The sequence below is a fragment of the Triticum urartu genome, chromosome 3 (assembly GCF_003073215.2).
Source record: "Triticum urartu cultivar G1812 chromosome 3, Tu2.1, whole genome shotgun sequence".
Lineage (NCBI taxonomy): Eukaryota > Viridiplantae > Streptophyta > Magnoliopsida > Poales > Poaceae > Triticum > Triticum urartu.
In genome coordinates, this window is record NC_053024.1 from 33,668,918 (window position 1) to 33,686,736 (window position 17,819).

The 17,819-nt window shown below is 43.1% G+C and overlaps 1 protein-coding gene across 1 annotated transcript; it reads right to left on the reverse strand.

Moving 5' to 3' along the window:
• Positions 1 to 475: 475 nt before the first annotated feature.
• LOC125546565 lies at positions 476 to 15,811 on the reverse strand. The gene is made up of 3 exons (XM_048710780.1): positions 15,763 to 15,811; positions 10,864 to 11,034; positions 476 to 570 (listed from the first exon to the last, which is right to left on the reverse strand). Exons 1-3 carry the CDS (start codon positions 15,809 to 15,811, stop codon positions 476 to 478), a joined length of 315 nt encoding a protein of 104 aa, XP_048566737.1.
• Between the last annotated feature and the right edge of the window lie 2,008 nt (positions 15,812 to 17,819).

Sequence of the window (17,819 nt, forward strand, 5' to 3'; positions counted from 1 at the left end):
GACATAACTCAATCTGCATAGGAGTTTGCCGAGATGTTTTCGCAGCCATGATCTTCGACAGACAACATCAAAGACCGGCTAGTCTAGTCACCCTTACCACTTGGGTGCACGGACCATCCCCTTTTTACACGTGTCTAGCTCACCAGCTTCGACTCGTCTATTTTGGTTACACACTTACACATGATTGAAACACCTAATTCTTTGTTAATTACAAGTCTAACTATACCACAACTCAAACACAAATATTCAACACAATTACATCACATTTTCAACATAATTACCTCACAGTTGGTAAAAAATAACATGACAATCTAATAAGATAACTTAGACCGTTCATGCGTAAAACTGTACAAGAAAACATAACAATCTAAAATCATTTTGGTAAAGAAAATAAAATGCATCATTTTTTTCCAGTACAGATCTATATTTAGGTGCACACATGCTACTTTCTTCTTTAAACATACAAGATAACACTTCATGGATGAAATTCCTTGGCAGTTGGAAGAGGGCATTTAGGGTTGTAATAAGGACAATTCTTTATGCACTCATCCCATGTGGAGAAACCGGGGGAGGGGGTGGCTTGTTGAGGCAACGGTAGAAATCGTACATGCCCTCAAGACGCAAAACTTCACAACAATCTTTGCTTCAGTGAGCACTAGCATTGTCTTTGTATGACAAAATGTAGATAGCTCTTTCTTCCAGCCTCGAGACGACGTATTGCATATATTTGGTTATATATATATACTCATAAATTTGATATTTAATAGAAAAAGTAAATGATTTAAAACATACAGGTAATGACAACAAGGCAATAATAGAGGATGCCGATGTTATATGCTTACACTCTACACTTGTCGTAACCGAACGAATGAAGAAGATAATGGCCATGACATGCACCAAGCGGTTCCCCGTCATATCAACTTTTTACAACTTGATTATTTAGCCTGGCTTTACCAACATAGCATCGCAAGTGAGGCATGCAACGACCACTCCACATGGGGCCACTTCCCTCGCTTCGATGTATTGAATGTAATCAAGTAATATATGGTAACTAGTTTATTTCAAGATCCTGCAACTAGTGGTGAGATAATTCAATAGATGATTGGTGAACAGACTGATATCCCGATTGATGCATACAATCTGCTATACTATCAATTGCAAGATTATATAGCGGTATTTACCCCGATGTGACTTTTGTATGTTTTATGTAGTATCAGTCAAAATCAAGAGTATATATGATGATAATGTTGGAAATATGCCCTAGAGGCAATAATAAAAGCATTATTATTATATTTCCTTGTTCATGATAATTGTCTTTATTCATGCTATAATTGTGTTAGCCGGAAATCGTAATACATGTGTGAATAACAGACACCAACATGTCCCTAGTAAGCCTCTAGTTGACTAGCTCGTTGATCAACAGATAGTCATGGTTTCCTGACTATGGACATTGGATGTCATTGATAACGAGATCACATCATTAGGAGAATGATGTGATGGACAAGACCCAATCCTTAACATAGCATAAAGATCGTATAGTTCGTTTGCTAGAGTTTTTCCAATGTCAAGTATCTTTTCCTTAGACCATGAGATCGTGTAACTCCAGGATACCGTAGGAGTGCTTTGGGTATACCAAACGTCACAACGTAACTGGGTGACTATAAAGGTAGACTACGGGTATCTCCAAAAGTGTCTGTTGGGTTGACACGGATCAAGACTGGGATTTGTCACTCCGTATGACGGAGAGGTATCACTGGGCCCACTCGGTAATGCATCATCATAATGAGCTCAAAGCGACCAAGTGTCTGGTCACGGGATCATGCATTACGGTACGAGTAAAGTGACTTGCCGGTAACGAGATTGAACGAGGTATTGGGATACCGACGATCGAATCTGGGGCAAGTAACATACCGATTGACAAAGGGAATTGTATACGGGGTTGCTTGAATCCTCGACATCGTGGTTCATCCGATGAGATCATCAAGGAGCATGTGGGAGCCAACATGGGTATCCAGATCCCGCTGTTGGTTATTGACAGGAGAGTCGTCTCGGTCATGTCTACATGTCTCCCGAACCCGTAGGGTCTACACACTTAAGGTTCGGTGACGCTAGGGTTGTAGGGATATGTATATGCAGTAACCCGAATGTTGTTTGGAGTCCCGGATGAGATCCCGGACGTCACGAGGAGTTCCGGAATGGTCCGGAGGTAAAGAATCATATATAGGAAGTGCTACTTCGGCCATCGGGACAAGTTTTGGGGTTATCGGTATTGTACCGGGACCACCGGAAGGGTCCCGGGGGTCCACCGGGTGGGGCCACCTGCCCCGGGGGGGCACATGGGCTGTAGGGGGTGTGCCTTGGCCTACATGGGCCAAGGGCACCAGCCCCAAAAGGCCCATGCGCCTAGGGTTTCAAAAGGGGAAGAGTCCCACAAGTGGAAGGCACCCCTAGGTGCCTTGGGGGGGAGGGAAACCTCCCTTGGCCGCCGCCCCCCTTGGAGATTGGATCTCCTAGGGCCGGCGCCCCCCCTAGGCCCCCTATATATAGTGAGGGAAGGAGGGCTTTTTGATACACGCCTTTGGTTGCCTCCTTCTCCCTCTCCAACACCTCCTCCTCCTCCATAGTGCTTGGCGAAGCCCTGACGGAGTACTGCAACTCCATCACCACCACGCCGTCGTGCTGCTGCTGGAGCCATCTTCCTCAACCTCTCATTCCCCCTTGCTGGATCAAGAAGAAGGAGACTTTACGTTGACCGTACGTGTGTTGAACGCTGAGGTGCCGTCCGTTCGGCGCTAGGATCTCCGGTGATTTGGATCACGTCGTGTACGACTACCTCATCAAAGGGAAGAGTCCCACAAGTGGAAGGCACCCCTAGGTGCCTTGGGGGGGAGGGAAACCTCCCTTGGCCGCCGCCCCCTAGGAGATTGGATCTCCTAGGGCCGGCGCCCCCCCTAGGCCCTCCTATATATAGTGGGGGAAGGAGGGCTTTTTCATCCCCATGCCTTTGGTTGCCTCCTTCTCCCTCTCCAACACCTCCTCCTCCTCCATAGCGCTTGGCGAAGCCCTGACGGAGTACTGCAGCTCCATCACCACCACGCCGTCGTGCTGCTGCTGGAGCCATCTTCCTCAACCTCTCCTTCCCCCTTGCTGGATCAAGAAGAAGGAGACGTTACGCTGACCGTACGTGTGTTGAACGCGGAGGTGCCGTCCGTTCGGCGCTAGGATCTCCGGTGATTTGGATCACATCGTGTACGACTACCTCATCCCCGTTCTTTGAACGCTTCCGCTCGCGATCTACAAAGGTATGTAGATGCATCCGATCACTCGTTGCTAGATGAACTCATAGATGGATCTTGGTGAAACCGTAGGAAAATTTTTGTTTTCTGCAACGTTCCCCAACAGGGCATCATGAGCTAGGTCTATGCGTAGTTCTTTTTGCGCGAGTAGAACACAATTTGTTGTGGGCATAGATTTGTCAACTTTCTTGCCGCTACTAGTCTTATCTTGCTTCAGCAGTATTGTGGGATGAAGCGGCCCGGACCAACCTTACACGTACGCTTACGTGAGACCGGTTCCATCGACTAACATGCACTAGTTGCATAAGGTGGCTGGCGGGTGTCTGTCTCTCCCACTTTACTTGGAGCGGATTCGATGAAAAGGGTCCTTATGAAGGGTAAATAGAAGTTGACAAATCACGTTGTGGCTTTCACGTAGGTAAGAAAACGTTCTTGCTAGAACCCTATTTCAGCCATGTAAAACTTGCAACAACAATTAGAGGACGTCTAACTTGTTTTTGCAGCAAGTGTTTTGTGATGTGATATGGCCAAAGTTGTGATGAATGATGAATGATATATATGTGATGTATGAGATGTTCATGCTATTGTAATAGAAATCACGACTTGCATGTCGATGAGTATGACAACCGGCAGGAGCCATAGGAGTTGTCTTTATTTTTGTATGACCTGCGTGTCATTGAGAAACGCCATGTAAATTACTTTACTTTATTGCTAAACGCGTTAGCCATAGTATAGAATTAATAGTTGGCGAGCAACTTCATGGAGACACGATGATGGAGATCATGGTGTCATGCCGGTGACAAGATGATCATGGAGCCCCAAGATGGAGATCAAAGGATCTATGTGATATTGGCCATATCATGTCACTTTTATTATTTGATTGCATGTGATGTTAATCATGTTTTGTACATCTTGTTTACTTAGAACGACGGTAGTAAATAAGATGATCCCTCGTAATAATTTCAAGAAAGTGTTTTCCTAACTGTGCACCGTTGCGACAGTTCGTTGTTTCAAAGCACCACGTGATGATCGGGTGTTTGATTCAGGCGTTCACATACAACGGGTGTAAGACAGATTTACACATGCAAACACTTAGGTTGACTTGACGAGCCTAACATGTACAGACATGGCCTCGGAACACAGAAGACCGAAAGGTCAAGCATGAGTCGTATAGAAGATACGATCAACATGAAGATGTTCACCGATGTTGACTAGACCGTCTCACGTGATGATCGGACACGTCCTAGTCAACTCGGATCATGTTATACTTAGATGACTGGAGGGATGTCTATCTAAGTGGGAGTTCATTGAATAATTTGATTAGATGAACTTTATTATCATGAACTTAGTCTAAAATCTTTACAATATGTCTTGTAGATCAAATGGCCAACGTAGTCCTCAACTTCAACGCGTTCCTAGAGAAAACCAAGCTGAAAGACGATGGCAGCAACTACATGAACTGGGTCCGGAACCTGAGGATCATCCTCATAGCTGCCAAGAAAGATGATGTCCTACAAGCACCACTAGGTGACCCACCCGTTCCACAGAACCAAAACGTTATGAACGCTTGGCAGACACGTGCTGATGACTACTCCCTCGTTCAGTGCGGCATGCTTTACAGCTTAGAGCCGGGGCTCCAAAAGCGTTTTGAGAGACATGGAGCATATGAGATGTTCGAAGAGCTGAAAATGGTTTTTCAAGCTCATGCCCGGATCGAGAGATATGAAGTCTCCGACAAATTCTTTAGCTGTAAGATGGAGGAAAATAGTTCTGTCAGCGAGCACATACTCACTATGTCTGGGTTACATAACCGCTTGACTCAGCTGGGAGTTAATCTCCCGGATGACGTGGTCATTGACAGAATCCTCCAGTCGCTTCCACCAAGCTACAAGAGCTTTGTGATGAACTTCAATATGCAGGGGATGGAAAAGACCATTCCTAAGGTATTTGCAATGCTGAAATCAGCAGAGGTAGAAGTCAAGAAGGAACATCAAGTGTTGATGGTGAATAAAACCACTAAGTTCAAGAAGGGCAAGGGTAAGAAAGCCTTCAAGAAGGACGGCAAGGGAGTTGCCGCGCCCGGCAAGCAAGCTGCCGGGAAGAAGCCAAAGAATGGACCCAAGCCCGAGACTGAGTGCTTTTATTGCAAGGGAAGTGGTCACTGGAAGCGGAACTGCCCCAAATACTTAGCAGACAAGAAGGCCGGCAAAACAAAAGGTATATGTGATATACATGTAATTGATGTGTACCTTACCAGTGTCCGTAGTAGCTCCTGGGTATTTGATACCGGTGCAGTTGCTCACATTTGTAACTCAAAGCAGGGGCTGCGGAATAAGCGGAGATTGGCAAAGAACGAGGTGACGTTGCGCGTCGGGAATGGTTCCAAGGTCAATGTGATCGTCGTCGGCACGCTACCTCTACATTTACCTTCAGGATTAGTTTTAAACCTTAATAATTGTTATTTAGTGCCAGCTTTGAGCATGAATATTGTATCGGGATCTCGTTTAATTCGAGATGGCTACTCATTTAAATCTGAGAATAATGGTTGTTCTATTTATATGAGAGATATGTTTTATGGTCATGCTCCGATGGTGAATGGTTTATTCTTAATGAATCTCGAGCGTAATGCTACACATGTTCATAGTGTGAGTGCCAAAAGATGTAAGGTTGATAATGATAGTCCCACGTACTTGTGGCACTGCCGCCTTGGTCACATAGGTGTCAAACGCATGAAGAAGCTCCATGCAGATGGACTTTTAGAGTCTCTTGATTATGAATCATTTGACACGTGCGAACCATGCCTCATGGGTAAAATGACCAAGACTCCGTTCTCAGGAACAATGGAGCGAGCAACCAACTTATTGGAAATCATACATACTGATGTGTGCGGTCCAATGAGTGTTGAGGCTCGCGGTGGCTATCGTTACGTTCTCACCCTCACTGATGATTTGAGTAGATATGGGTATGTCTACCTAATGAAACACAAGTCTGAAACCTTTGAAAAGTTCAAAGTATTTCAGAGTGAGGTTGAGAATCAACGTGACAGGAAAATCAAGTTTTTGCGATCAGATCGTGGAGGAGAATACTTGAGTCATGAATTTGGCACACACTTAAGGAAATGTGGAATAGTTTCACAACTCACGCCGCCTGGAACACCTCAGCGTAATGGTGTGTCTGAACGTCGTAATCGCACTCTATTAGATATGGTGCGATCTATGATGTCTCTTACTGATTTACCGCTATCTTTTTGGGGCTATGCTTTAGAGACTGCCACATTCACTTTAAATAGGGCTCCGTCGAAATCCGTTGAGACGACACCGTATGAATTATGGTTTGGGAAGAAACCTAAGTTGTCGTTTCTAAAAGTTTGGGGATGCGATGCTTATGTCAAGAAACTTCAACCTGAAAAGCTCGAACCCAAGTCGGAAAAATGCGTCTTCATAGGATACCCTAAATAAACTATTGGGTATACCTTCTACCTCAGATCCGAAGGCAAGATCTTTGTTGCCAAGAATGGATCCTTTCTAGAAAAAGAGTTTCTCTCGAAAGAAGTAAGTGGGAGGAAAGTGGAACTTGATGAAGTGTTACCTCTTGAACCGGAAAATGGCGCAACTCAAGAAAATGTTCCTGAGGTGCCTGCACCGACTAGAGAGGAAGTTAATGACAATGATCAAGATACTTCTGATCAAGCTCCTACTGAAATTCGAAGGTCCACAAGGACATGTTCCGCACCAGAGTGGTACGGCAACCCTGTCTTGGAAATCATGTTGTTAGACAATAGTGAACCTTCAAACTATGAAGAAGCGATGGCGGGCCCGGATTCCGACAAATGGCTAGAAGCCATGAAATCCGAGATAGGATCCATGTATGAAAACGAAGTATGGACTTTGACTGACTTGCCCGTTGAACGGCGAGCCATAGAAAATAAATGGATCTTTAAGAAAAAGACAGACGCGGATGGTAATGTGACCATCTATAAAGCTCGGCTTGTCGCTAAGGGTTATCGACAAGTTCAAGGGGTTGACTACGATGAGACTTTCTCACCGGTAGCGAAGCTAAAGTCCGTCCGAATCATGTTAGCAATTGCCGCATTCTACGATTATAAGATATGGCAAATGGACGTCAAAACGGCATTCCTTAATGGTTTCCTTAAGAAAGAATTGTATATGATGCAGCCGGAAGGTTTTGTCAATCCTAAGAATGCTGACAAGGTGTGCAAGCTCCAACGCTCGATTTATGGGCTGGTGCAAGCATCTCGGAGTTGGAACATTCGCTTTGATGAGATGATCAAAGTGTTTGGGTTTACGTAGACTTATGGAGAAGCATGCGTTTACAAGAAAGTGAGTGGGAGCTCTGTAGCATTTCTCATACTATATGTAGATGACATACTTTTGATGGGAAATGATATAGAACTCTTGGACAGCATCAAGGCCTACTTGAATAAGAGTTTTTCAATGAAGGACCTTGGAGAAGCTGCTTATATATTAGGCATCAAGATCTATAGAGATAGATCAAGACGCCTCATAGGTCTTTCACAAAGCACATACCTTGATAAGATATTGAAGAAGTTCAATATGGATCAGTCTAAGAAGGGGTTCTTACCTGTGTTACAAGGTGTGAAATTGAGCTCTGCTCAATGTCCGACCACGGCAGAAGATATAGAAGAGATGAGTGTCATCCCCTATGCCTCAGCCATAGGTTCTATTATGTATGCCATGTTGTGTACCAGACCTGATGTAAACCTTGCCATAAGTTTGGTAGGTAGGTACCAAAGTAATCCCGGCAAGGAACACTAGACAGCGGTCAAGAATATCCTGAAGTACCTGAAAAGGACTAAGGAAATGTTTCTCGTTTATGGAGGTGACGAAGAGCTCGTCGTAAAGGGTTACGTCGACGCTAGCTTCGACACAGATCTGGATGACTCTAAGTCAAAAACCGGATACGTGTATATTTTGAATGGTGGGGCAGTGAGCTGGTGCAGTTGCAAGCAGAGCGTCGTGGCGGGATCTACATGTGAAGCGGAGTACATGGCAGCCTCGGAGGCAGCACATGAAGCAATTTGGGTGAAGGAGTTCATCACCGACCTAGGAGTCATACCCAATGCGTCGGGGCCAATCAAACTCTTCTGTGACAACACTGGAGCTATTGCACTTGCCAAGGAGCCCAGGTTTCACAAGAAGACCAGGCACATCAAGCATCGCTTCAACTCCATTCGTGAAAATGTTCAAGATGGAGACATAGATATTTGTAAAGTACATACGGATCTGAATGTAGCAGATCCGTTGACTAAACCTCTCCCTAGGGCAAAACATGATCAACACCAGAATTCCATGGGTGTTCGATTCATCACAATGTAACTAGATTATTGACTCTAGTGCAAGTGGGAGACTGCTGGAAATATGCCCTAGAGGCAATAATAAAAGCATTATTATTATATTTCCTTGTTCATGATAATTGTCTTTATTCATGCTATAATTGTGTTAGCCGGAAATCGTAATACATGTGTGAATAACAGACACCAACATGTCCCTAGTAAGCCTCTAGTTGACTAGCTCGTTGATCAACAGATAGTCATGGTTTCCTGACTATGGACATTGGATGTCATTGGTAACGAGATCACATCATTAGGAGAATGATGTGATGGACAAGACCCAATCCTTAACATAGCATAAAGATCGTATAGTTCGTTTGCTAGAGTTTTTCCAATGTCAAGTATCTTTTCCTTAGACCATGAGATCGTGTAACTCCAGGATACCGTAGGAGTGCTTTGGGTATACCAAACGTCACAACGTAACTGGGTGACTATAAAGGTAGACTACCGGGTATCTCCAAAAGTGTCTGTTGGGTTGACATGGATCAAGACTGGGATTTGTCACTCCGTATGACGGAGAGGTATCACTGGGCCCACTCGGTAATGCATCATCATAATGAGCTCAAAGTGACCAAGTGTCTGGTCACGGGATCATGCATTACGGTACGAGTAAAGAACTTGCCGGTAACGAGATTGAACGAGGTATTGGGATACCGACGATCGAATCTCGGGCAAGTAACATACCGATTGACAAAGGGAATTGCATACGGGGTTGCTTGAATCCTCGACATCGTGGTTCATCCGATGAGATCATCGTGGAGCATGTGGGAGCCAACATGGGTATCCAGATCCCGCTGTTGGTTATTGACCGGAGAGTCGTCTCGGTCATGTCTACATGTCTCCCGAACCCGTAGGGTCTACACACTTAAGGTTCGGTGACGCTAGGGTTGTAGGATATGTATATGCAGTAACCCGAATGTTGTTCGGAGTCCCGGATGAGATCCCGGACGTCACGAGGAGTTCCGGAATGGTCCGGAGGTAAAGAATTATATATAGGAAGTGCTATTCGGCCATCGGGACAAGTTTCGGGGTCACCGGTATTGTACCGGGACCACCGGAAGGGTCCCGGGGGTCCACCGGGTGGGGCCACCTGCCCCGGGGGCCACATGGGCTGTAGGGGGTGCGCCTTGGCCTACATGGGCCAAGGGCACCAGCCCCAAAGGCCCATGCGCCTAGGGTTTCCAAAAGGGGAAGAGTCCCACAAGTGGAAGGCACCCCTAGGTGCCTTGGGGGGGAGGGAAACCTCCCTTGGCCGCCGCCCCCCTAGGAGATTGGATCTCCTAGGGCCGGCGCCCCCCCTTGGCCCTCCTATATATAGTGGGGGAAGGAGGGCTTTTTGATCCACGCCTTTGGTTGCCTCCTTCTCCCTCTCCAACACCTCCTCCTCCTCCATAGTGCTTGGCGAAGCCCTGACGGAGTACTGCAGCTCCATCACCACCACGCCGTCGTGCTGCTGCTGGAGCCATCTTCCTCACTCTCCTCCCCTTGCTGGATCAAGAAGAAGGAGACGTTACGTGACCGTACGTGTGTTGAACGCGGAGGTGCCGTCCGTTCGGCGCTAGGATCTCCGGTGATTTGGATCACGTCGTGTACGACTACCTCATCCCCGTTCTTTGAACGCTTCCGCGCGATCTACAAAGGTATGTAGATGCATCCGATCACTCGTTGCTAGATGAACTCATAGATGGATCTTGGTGAAACCGGTAGGAAATTTTTGTTTTCTGCAACGTTCCCCAACAGATATTGCCAAATTAATAGAATGCAAAAGACTATTTCGACAATAAGTTATCACGTCCTTGTTTTTGGGACTATATGCGCTAGGGGGGGAGGCGTTAAGTCCCACCATAAGTGAACCGGTCGTGAACTGGACTAAAAAGGCTTCCTTGAACGAAGAACCGAGACATAAAACCCGATTCTGCACTAGTGTGCAAAAGATGCCTAAGATACTAAAACGAATAAGAAAATAACAATAGATTCTTTCCACCAATACGCGATCCTATAGTAAGTGCAACACCTACGTCGCCTATGACTCTGTCATCAAACTTTGTGTGCTTATTTCGACTAAGAAGATAACACGTCGGCATGGAATGAAATTCCTGAGGCATGATAAGAGACATTGGGGTAGCAATAGGACATTATTGAAGCACTGCTTCCCTTGTGAGAAACACGGTGTGTGTGTTGTGGGGGGGGGGGGGGGTTCGTCATGTTGACCCTTGTTGAAGCAGCAGTAGCAAGCTTTATAACTTGTTGTTGAAATACATGTCCTCAAGACGCAAAACTTTAAAGCTATCTTGCTTTCAGTGATGGCACTAACACTTGTCTTTGTATGATAATCTAGATAGCTCTTTCTCCCAGCCTCGAGACGACCTATTGCATGCATATTTGATCATACTAGATGATTCCCCGCGCGTTGCTGCGGGATTGTATGGTGAAAAAATAACATTTGTGATTACATAAAATGATAGTTTTGATGATCATGGTACTCTTTCGGTTGGAATAATGTTATGAGTTTGGGGGAAGGGAAACTTACTTTTAACTCTCTTCTATTTAGTTCTGTGTACTAAACGGGAACATTTGGAAGTACATTATCAAAGACTTCTCCGTTACATACTTTCCAAATGCAACAGGTCTCAAAACAGCAACTTCCATCGCAAATAGTCTATTTATCTATTGTTCAACAAACTCTATCCCTCCAATAATTTACATGCATTTTCTTCATGAAGGCGGGATAAAGTGTCAGCATTGCAGGACAAATAAAAAAATCAAAGAAAACTACAGCTAGCTATATTCCTTTACACGAACATGACGTAAGGCACAAATGTAATCTAGGAGGTTTTTTTTTACAGTGGACCAGATATTGTGTGTTAACTTTGACTTGAAGGAGCTGCCGAAAAATATCTTGCAACTGAGAACTTGAGCCAGCAAAAGATATCCAAAGTAAATTGAAATGGGTAGGAACTTGAGAGGTGCCCATCAGCTGCTTGTAGTTTGTCAATATGCAAAAAGAGAACGTATTCACTCCACTTGTTCGACCAGGAGAGACTTCAATTTTTAGTATGCCCATCAAAGACACAAACCATGGCAGCAGGAGCCTTGTCGCTTTAGTAACAGTGGATGTTAGGGGACAAAGCTAATCATTAAGGGCATCTCCAACAGCTGTAAGATAGGTGTTGGTAAATTTTCCACCTAGGACAAAGTGATGATGTGGCATGTAATAAATGTGGAGAGAGAGCAAAGTTGTATGTAGAATAACCAACAACCTTTGCACAAGCTCCAAGGTGAAATAGAGAGTAATCACATTTATTTTCTTATCATCTATTGGATACCTTAGATACAACCCATTGGAGTAGTTGTATGATAGCTTGTTGGTTGATGACATGGATATTTTACTAACAAGACTAACATACAATCTATTGAAGATGCTCTAAGAATAAGGATGCACGTAGTTATATGACATAGCAATAAATGGACTACTGTTCCCTAAAAAAGACTGATCACTTGACGTCATGCCATGGGAGGAAGAGAGATGCATCATGTAGCAAAGTCGGGCAAGAACTCAGCCCACTTTTGTTTATTTACATTTATTCTAAGCATAGATGAATTATACAGTTAGAAAAAAATACTGCCAAGAGACAGTACGTAAAAGATCATCCCTTGCCAGACCACAAGTGAGAGAGCACAAAATTATCAAGAGTGAGAGTAATAAACATAAAGAAATATGTTCACAGAGCTCATGGCACCTATACATTGGAAACGGCCTGTAAATGTAGGTCTGCCTAGATTTTGGTGCCAGGCCACAAGTGAAAAAGAGGTGCCTGCCTAGATTTTGTTGCCGATAACCATGGAGGTCACAACAATGGGGAATGAACAAATAATTGTACATGTGAAATCAGAAAATCATTTGGAATGTCATACCTTAAAAAGAGGATTCTGCAATGTAGAAAGTTCACCATTGAAGAACTACATATAGGGTCGCAGCATAAATCTCCTTAGCCTGTTATATAGACTAAAAAGTGATGAATTGTCAAATAATGTGTGCATGATCACTTGGGTAGGTCAAGCGGCTAAATACATGGAGACAAAGATGTAACAAACCTGATCAAATGTTGCAACAGATTATGAATGTCTTACATGAACCACCGAGAAACAACACTGAAATAGGCGTTCTAGATTAATTTTTCTAAAGGATGATCTTAAGCACCACTATGCTGAATAGGAAAACATAAGAAACAAAAGATACTAACATCATGTTCGCAACTACAAATATAAAAACAGTGTTGTAACTACGAAGTTTTCTTAGCAAAAAAAACATAATTGTGTTAATAAGGGGGTACCTTATCCTTTTCATATCCCTGGCACGATCAACAGGTAGAGGCCAATATTACATTGATTAACATCTATGGAGGAGTCAACATGTTTATGTAATTTTATGGTGTAGCGAAATGAAGTCAAGTCGGTGACAGTGAGCTAAGTTTGACTTAATAAATGTAAGAAATTGTTACCTGACAAATAATGTCTAGAACCAACAATAAAATATACTAAGAAAATACAAAAGATTTTACAGGTGACTGTATCAGATGCACAGATAGCTAAAATGTCGATCAGATGAAGTAACTGTCCAACAGAAAGCAACCATTTGAGGTCATGATAAACTCGAGATGGTGTAAAATAGAAAACATGAATGCACTTCTAATATGTAACTCATATCTTGTTGGGATGGCGATATAGACTCAAAGATTGTCGGTACAGTGCCGAAACATGAGTGGTGTGAAGACCAAATCCACTAATTTCTATCTTTGATACTTTAAATGAAAGTCACCATGTGGAAAGTTCCTAGACAATTCAGGACAAAAAGAACGGATCTGCAATGATAGTAAAATAATCAAAATGGCATGGATCAGTAATCTATAATACAGGCAATAATGTGCTTTGAGATCAATAATGCAAGAGAACATTGATAATGCAAGAGAGAACGCCAGATTGCTGCATATTACGTGGCCAGCATGAGGCGCAAACAACAACCTGATCGTTGAACACTAGTAGAAAACAGGGCTATGGTCACGGGGCAATATTCACATTAGTCCCGGTTCAGTCACGAACCGGGACTAATGTGAGCATTGGTCCCGGTTCATGCGGCTAAGGCATTAGTCCCGGTTCACTCGGGCCCTTTAGTCCCGGTTTAAGACATGAACCGGGACTAAGATTACACCTTTAGTCCCGGTTTGACGCACGAACAGGGACTAATGGGATTGAGACCTTTAGTCCCGGTTCGTGCCACGAACCGGTACTAAAGGTCCCATTTTCAAACTCTACCCCCCCCCCCCCCCCCCCCCCCCCCCCCGGGATCGCCTTTTCAGTTTTTTAAAAAAAAGAAAATGATGGAAATGTCAAAAAAAATAAAAGAAAATAAGTTTCCCATGTGATATGTGGTCTAGTTGTTGGGAAAATTTGCAAATGTGAATTTTGACTTTATTTGCAAAATCTCTCTGAAATTTGAAAAAATGGGCATAACTTTTGCATACTAACTCGGATGAAAAAGTTTTTTATATGAAAAATCATCTACTCGAAAAGTTACATCCATATTTAACGGGGGGAACCCCGTTAAACATTTTCAAAATCCTCAAAAACCTAATAGAAAAAAAGTTACGGGGCTTTTAAGATTTAGAGTGGAAAAAATTGAAAAATATTCAAACAGTGGGCAAACTATGGTCAAACAATGGTCAAACTAATTATTCTAGAATATTAGTGTTACTAAATAATTATTTTAATTATTTCAATTTTGGTCAAATCTGGTCAAACTGTGGTCAACTGTGGTTAAACAATGGTCAAACTAATTATTCAAGAAATATTAGTGTTACTAAATAATTATAGTTTTTTAAAACAATAGTTTCAAACTCAAACAGTGAAATGTGTCACTTCATGCTCAAGCAAAATTCCTGAAGGTTAATAGGATTGACATCTTACTATTGTCAGGAAAACAACAAGTGCAGACTTGGAGCGAGGGAGAATAGAACCCGGAAGTTAAGCGTGCTCAAGCTGGGGGAGTGGGAGGATGGGTGATCGTTCGGGAAGTTAGATGATTTGGAATGATGAGGGGTGATTAGAGGATAAATTGAGAAGTGATGAGGGGTGGTGATTACAGACTAGAGGTTAAAATAATTCAGAAATTTGAAAATAAAAAAAATTCAAAAAAAAAATTCAAATTTTTTTTTAAAAAAAAAAATCATAAAATTTCCTTTAGTCCCGGTTGGTGTTACCAACCGGGACTAAAGGTGGAGCTCCACGTGGCCGCGCCCTTTAGTCCCGGTTCTGGATTGAACCGGGACTAAAGGGTGAGGGCATTAGTACCGACACTTTAGTCCCGGTTCAGGAACCGGGACTAAAGGCCCTTACGAACTGGGACTAAAGGCCCTTACGAACCGGGACTAAAGGCCCTTTTTCTACCAGTGGAAGATGATGTGAGCGATGCCGCTCCACTGTTTAAAGGGGGGATTTAGCACAGGCAGGGGAAGTCACCGAGAGGCGGCGGCGGCGGCCCTCCTGTGTAGTAGGGAAGTGGTGGAGGTCATCCTTGAGGAGGCGGAATCGTCGAGGTGGCAGGGGTTGGGCACCTCGAGGCTGGAGGGTAGCGGCGTAGTCGCAATGTGAACGCTGCACTTCTCGGTGGCGGATCTGGCCGGTATGCCTGAATCCGTGGAGGGCGGAGGGTTGCGCGCCTGAAGACAACCAGAGAAGTTTGATCCTTGTCTCCGGAGGTGGCAGGCGAGGGGGTTGCTGCCCAGGAGAATGCCGGAGGGACCAAAAAGGCCTCTTCGGCTACCACGAACCACCCAATTTGTCCTGGAAAAAATGCTGACGTGGTGAGCTGCTTGATCAGGACAAATAGGAGTAATTGCGGCTGATGTGGATAGGCTGCATCTTAAGAGAAATAGGATAGTGGGGACGAACTATTTAGGTATTATAGATAAGCATTAGTTTTCTATTTGATAGAAAAGGGTATATGTTTTTATTTGTCTTGTTGAAAACACAAAGGCTATGAAAACAATAAAATAATAGAGGATGAAGACCTTTATACTTACACTCTGCAACCCCAACCGATGAACAAGATAATGGCCATAACATACACCAAACGTCTCCCTGTCATATCAATTTTTTACTGCTTGTCTGTTCAGCCTGGCTTTACGAACACCCAATGACCAATCGACATGGTCCACTTCTCTCGCTTCAATATATATGAGTATGTTGAACATAAGTGCATAATAACAAAATATATGGTAATTAATTTATTCGGAGATCCTGCAATTAGTGGTGAGATATTATCATAGATATATGATTTGAGCTGAACTGATCAATATCCCTGTTGATGCATACAATCCACTATATATCAATTGCGAGATTTCATCTATCTGTGTGTGTATGTGCGCGCGTGTGTATATAGTTATACATAATTTGGGGGGCCAGGGCTATATCCAAAAGTCTACTATATTTTCTGAGGGAATAAAAGTCTGTTATTTGTATTATTAAAATAAGAGGCAAATAAGCCACCAAATTTATCCAAATAGACTAAATTTTCTCTTTCCCGCAAAAAAAAAGACTAAATTTTCTCTACCTTTTATTTTAATCTATGTGAGCCCTAATTTTAAAGGTGTCTATTTATAGAGATGAAAGGCTATTAAAATACCTAGAAAGATATGCGGCCCTCCATTGATGAATTCCCATTGCAAGAGGAGGAGGAAGACAACCTAAACTTTCATTATGAATTTCCCAATGAGGTACATGATTTATAAGGAACTTTTAAATATAAACTCCTATGAAGCTCAAAACAAGTTTTCTAGTAGGATAAAAGAAATAAAATACAAAAAAATACTACAAATAAAATAGCTACTGATAACTAAACAGAAACAAAAAGAATATGTCAAAAAATAAAGAAAACAATTTAAAGCAACTAATATTAAAAGAAATAGCACAAAACCTATAAAACACTAAAACAGAACTGTTTTCGTGAAAACCTAATTTTAAGTAATCCTAAAATTCACCAATTAATTACTATTGATAAACAAAGTCACAAAGAACCAGTAGCAAAAAGAACCATCTAAAAAGAATACTCCTAGCTCAAATTATAGGCAATTTAGTGATTTGAGCAAATTCATAAAAATTCAAATTCAAACTTTCAAATCTAGTCAAACTTGATATCTACAAAAACTTCATAAAATTTCTAATCTAATGCAAAAAGAATCAAATTAAAATACTAAAAATCTAAATTGATATAAATTTTCTAAAACAGTAGAGCAGGTGTTGGCCGAAGAGGGACTCTTTGGTCAACTGTTGGCCGAAAAGTCCTTTTTGGCCAACGGTTGGCCGAAAAGTCTCTCTTCGGCCAACATGAAGCCGACAGGGTGATACTTTTGATTTTTCTGCATTAGGGTGTATAGTTTTCGAATTTGCTATAAAAATCATCATAGTTTCAAAAAAGAATCGATTTGTTGCTTGCGCCTATGATAGTGCTGCCTTTCCAAAGGGGAGGGAACCCGCAAGGTGGGCGCGAGGAGGGTGTGGCAAAGAGTGAGGCAGAGAAGGTTGAAGGGAGACAAAACGACTACTGGAATGAATCCTTTGATGGAACAGATGCGGATCTGCATGACACAACACCATTCCTTGTTAAACCTACTACGGAGATGGATATTGATAGGATCAAGGCAGGTAGAAAAAGACTTGCTTTTGAGAAAGCAAGAGAGATGGGGTACATAGTGTCGTACGGCGCTCCTTCAAAACTGGGGCGAAGATCCGAATATCTTTGATGAAAATTTGGGATCGAGGAGCAGTGCCCTTGCTAACCTTGTGGATAATGAGACGTCGTATCAGGACTCAAAGCGAAAGAACCCTGTACAATACCACTGTTGATGACATGATCACGTCGGACAGTAACGGTAGAAAGTGGTAGACTGCTCCTTTGGCGAAAAGATTTGAACGTGATGTCTTCGAAAGCGCATGATCATTACCTGGATATCTGTTTTGATGAAGCGGTAGTTGCGTGTTGTCGCGTCACCGACTTTTACGGAGAACCTAGCAGAGATTGTATGCACACGACTTGGGAGTATCTCCAGGACTTGAATAAAATGGCTTATGGAACTGAGAAGGAAGGGGTCGCTCTT

Coding starts and splice junctions, on each gene's coding strand:
- LOC125546565 (XM_048710780.1), bottom strand. CDS start 15,811: ATGACAGGGAGACGTTTGGTGTATGTTATGGCCATTATCTTGTTCATC. Junction 11,035..15,762: donor GGCCATTATCTTGTTCATCG/GTTGGGGTTGCA, acceptor TGCATGCAATAG/GTCGTCTCGAGGCTGGGAGA. Junction 571..10,863: donor CAAGGGTCAACATGACGAAC/CCCCCCCCCCCC, acceptor AAGCCACCCCCT/CCCCCGGTTTCTCCACATGG.